At 37.0% G+C, this 4,192-nt stretch overlaps 1 protein-coding gene across 1 annotated transcript; it reads right to left on the bottom strand.

The window, feature by feature from the left end:
* Window positions 1–1,207: 1,207 nt before the first annotated feature.
* LOC143618663 (uncharacterized) lies at window positions 1,208–4,192 on the bottom strand. The gene is made up of 2 exons (XM_077090778.1): window positions 2,672–4,192; window positions 1,208–1,694 (listed from the first exon to the last, which is right to left on the bottom strand). The coding sequence occupies exons 1-2, from the start codon at window positions 4,190–4,192 to the stop codon at window positions 1,446–1,448; spliced, it is 1,770 nt and encodes a 589-aa protein (XP_076946893.1). The 3' UTR covers window positions 1,208–1,445.

Genomic DNA, 4,192 nt, shown 5'->3' with positions numbered 1-4,192 from the left:
TGGTCACTTCACTTCATTCTCTTTACATCCTACATTAATATACATTTGTTGTCTGCTTTACTTATATTCTCATATCGTATAAATAGCTAATGTTGAGGGTGGTTCAAAGACCGACCCTTCTAACGAGTTCTTCATTCAAGTGGAGGGCGTGATAAAGCTGACAACCCATGTAACAATGGACTTCTCTTTTGTCCCTAATTTGTTGTCGCAATAAACTCATTAACCGACTGTGATATACTAATATGATAAAAACTTACCAAATGAATCGCTAAGAACAGTAAAAAAAACTTTAAAACGCAATACATCAACCTTTGAAAAAATTCGTCGTTATTTGTAACCCAGAAGCAAAGACTCGGACAAAGTTTAAAAGAAATTTAAATTAAAATAACCTTCACAAATAATAGCTATAGAAAAAGTAATTTGTCATTTATTATATATAAGTTCCTTTATCATACCAAAATTACAGTACACGGCTATGCATATGCATAGTTCATGAGTGTCCAAGAATAGTTAGAACAAAGCGAGTCTGTCTCTTTGAGATCAAAAGTTAGGCTAACGGTTCGTGTTAGACAGTTTAATAGTATGGTTCAGTAAACGGTTCGTGCAAGCGGAGGTCGTCTTGTACATGGTTGTGAGCTTTCGCATTGCTAGACTAATAGTAGAGTCGCATCTCTAACTGTAGAAAATATCGCTTTATTCTCTAAATCCGAATCGGGAAGAGTGTCAGCCCGGGGTGATAAAAGTCAGTAGTCGAAGTCCATATTTTGAAGAAAATTTTAAAGTATAGAAAAAAGCATGAGATGTTTTGGTAGGGTGTTATAAATGGGGTATATTAAGAGAAAAATGGAATTTGAAAATGTTTTTCTTATTTGGAACGGTATTATGACCGTTGGAAACCCACCAACCCCCACCCCCCGGTTTCACCACCCCACGCCAGTATTCCTTGACTATACCGCCCCTCTTGTACGCTCCATACCGCCCACAACATCAAGTACTAACATCTATCGCTTACCTATATCTTTTTTTTAACATATAGTTATATTATATCACAAACCACTTCATCATTTTAAAATTTCAATACAAACTAATTATTCTGAAAAGAAAATAAATAAACAGTTCAAACCGCCAAAACCACACCATTGAACTGCAAAACTGGTTGGTTTGGTTTGTCGTTTTTAAAACCAAAGTTTTCATTTCGGCCTAGAACTTTTATCAAAACCAGCCGAACCTGGCATTAAACACTAGTAACAAACTTCAGCACAGGTTCATACAGGAGGTATGTGAAAAACCAAACTACCCCTGTAAATACCAAAACTCTTAACATTTCTCACTAACTTAATTCACAATTACATAAACACAATTAATATATTTAACTGATCTTCAGTTACTGAAAATGCAGCATCATCTAATAATGTACCTGTGAAAACATGCTCCTATATATAAACTTAGACCCTTCCAACAGGGGAGACAGGTGGCAGTGAAGCATAAGTCGCAGGAGCCACGTCATCATCATCCACTCGTTTGGCCACATACGTCCGGAGTTCCGTATAATGAGACGATTTTCTGCACTCAATGACCAATATACAGATCGAAAACGCGTGTAGAAGCGATAAAGACGCGTTGTAGTCAACTGAAAATATTCCTTCATTTATTGGAGAGAGGCTGAAAAATGGTCCCTCGTTTATGATGTCTCCCTGTAATTATAAACCATATGACACAAAAAATAATTAGGTTTTGGGTTGGGATATTTAACAAAACAGTTGTGTTCGGGTTGATTTTTGAATAAAAAAAATTGTATTTTATAAGGTCAGTTGGTCAACCTTACACTTGTTTGCAACTAGGGTATACAAGCCAAGCAGCTCGTTAAGCTGCTAGAGACAGGCTCGCTTAAATCTCAAATTGAGCCGAGTTTAAATGAGCTTGAGCCCAAGCTTGGGCTTAAAATAAGATTGTTTAAAAAACGAGCGAGAGCCCGAGCCCCGCTTATCGAGCTCGCAACCTATTATATAATATTTATTTAGCGTATTATGTATTTCTATGATAATGGCTATTGTATACAAATTATGATAAAATAACTAAACAATATATTATAATATTATTATTATGTTATGTATATAAATAACTATAGCTATACTTAAAAATAATTATAAAGGCGTATATCAAGCTCGAGCTTTAGAGAGTTGAGCTCGGCTCGAGCTCACGCAAGTTAAACGAGCCAAACTTGGGCTCGAGCTCACACAAGCTAAACAAGCCAACCTTGAGTTTTAAAAACACGGCTTGAAACGAGCTGAACTCGGGCTCGAGCTCGAGCTCACACAAGTTAAACGAGCCAAGATTGGGCTTGGCTCTTTTACACCCTTATTTACAACTCACCAACTCGTTTATGATTATAACGTTTACAACTTGATTACCACCTGTCAATCCGTTTACAACCATTTGACTCGTTAAAAGGAATAGGTCACACGATTTTTAAGTGTCTTTGTTAGCATTGATGTCTTTTAACATGAATAAAAATATATGCGATGTTCAGAATCTTCAATCCAACCCACCAACCCGACCGTTTACCACCCCTACCAAAAGCACATTCCCATTTCACAATATTTAATAAAACCCTTTTGTAAATTATTCATAAATTCTCAACTAACATATAAATCTTGAAACTAAAACATACCTGAAGAAAAAGCTCAAAACTTTCAGGCGAATTCAATCTTCCACCAGATTTCACATTATTACCAAGAGTCCTCAATCTGCAACCGACATCCCAACCGCCACAATCACACCTCCCGCCCGATCTCCACCGTTCAATCAGCGGTGACGGTTCACCTTTTCTCGGCACACTATGATGTCCACCTGGCAAAATAACTGTCATACTAAAACAATCTTGAATATCCTCCTGCTCACTCGCCTTCCTTAAAAACCGAACAACAATGCCCGCCAACTCTTTTTCCACCTCATCATGGTCAACACCCGAGTCAACAGAGGATAACACAAACTCTCTGATGGTATCATTTGAAACTGAAGGGTTTGAAACCCTCATTTGGGCTATTACATTAGGAAGGTATGCGTTACTTTTATTATCTTTAGAGTTGTTATATAAAGATAACCAATTGCTTTTCTTTTTTTTAACTTCTTGAATGGTGAAAAATGTGTAAATCCAACTGTTTGAGTCATCTTTCGCAGTTAAACTTCTTACTGTGGCTGCAAGAATATTGTTGTTATTGTTATCGATGGTAAACGTAAATAATGGGCGGCCATTTTTTACAGCAATCTGAAAAAATGCCTGTTTTCTTGTTAATGATGATGATGACGACAACAACGATGATGAATCGCTCTTCTTGTTTGTGCATGAATTATCAACTTTGACTTCCTTGCAACCTCCCAAATCCATTTTCACTTTTGATTTTATTTTTGAATCTTCGGGTGGAATCTGAGATACTTGAGTAGATTCCAATATTTTTGTACCAGATTTAGTAGCTGCAAGCTTTGAGCACTGGTTTTTGCTTCCTGGTTTACATTCTGAATTCTTTGAAGATATATTCAACTCTTTCTTCTCCGGGGTGGTCGTGACTTGGGGTGTAATGCTGGTTTCTGTTTTGGAATTGGCTTCATTTTTTGATTTCTTTTTGCTCAAAGTTTTGTTTTTAAGTGGAAGCGACTTTGAACTATCGGTCACATAAGATGAATCTTGAAAATTTCCATTTTTATTTACCAACTCCTCTTGGATTTTCATCTTGCCCTTTGAAGATGATGAGGATGCTGCTGTTTGATAACTTCCCGTATAATCTGATAATTTGGGTTCAACAAGATTTTGAGAAAGTAAATCATTCTTTTTGGAACCTTTTGGTTTGGTTCTTGATCGGTTGGTAGTCTTCCTATCCCCAGAGTGACTAACAGAAGCATCTTTACTTGATATGTCTTCAGTTGATACATTTAAATGAGAACGGAGAGACGATCTATTACTTGAATTGCTTGTGACAACACTCGGTTTGTGATGCTGATGATATTGCCATTGCTCTAAGCGCCCCCAATCCAAAACACCAAAATTCAAAGCTCGATCTTGGACGGGTTTACCCCTCTCCAAATAACTTGGTAGATTCGACATGTATCTAACAATCTCTTCCATCTCCATAGATTTGCTTCCATCATGTTGCTTTTGCCTGCGGTTTGAAGACGATGACGATGACGATGCCAT

The sequence above is a fragment of the Bidens hawaiensis genome, unplaced genomic scaffold (assembly GCF_021521415.1).
Source record: "Bidens hawaiensis isolate Kalapana, Puna unplaced genomic scaffold, B.hawaiensis_p1.1 tig00002338_1, whole genome shotgun sequence".
NCBI classification, from domain to species: Eukaryota; Viridiplantae; Streptophyta; class Magnoliopsida; order Asterales; family Asteraceae; genus Bidens; species Bidens hawaiensis.
This window is presented reverse-complemented; position numbering and strand designations above follow the sequence as displayed.

Bases quoted from the DNA above. Each gene is read 5' to 3' on its own strand.
- LOC143618663 (XM_077090778.1), bottom strand. From the start codon at position 4,192: ATGGCATCGTCATCGTCATCGTCTTCAAACCGCAGGCAAAAGCAACAT. The intron at 1,695-2,671 runs GTATGTTTTAGT...TTATAATTACAG, and splicing joins GTTTTGAGCTTTTTCTTCAG to GGAGACATCATAAACGAGGG.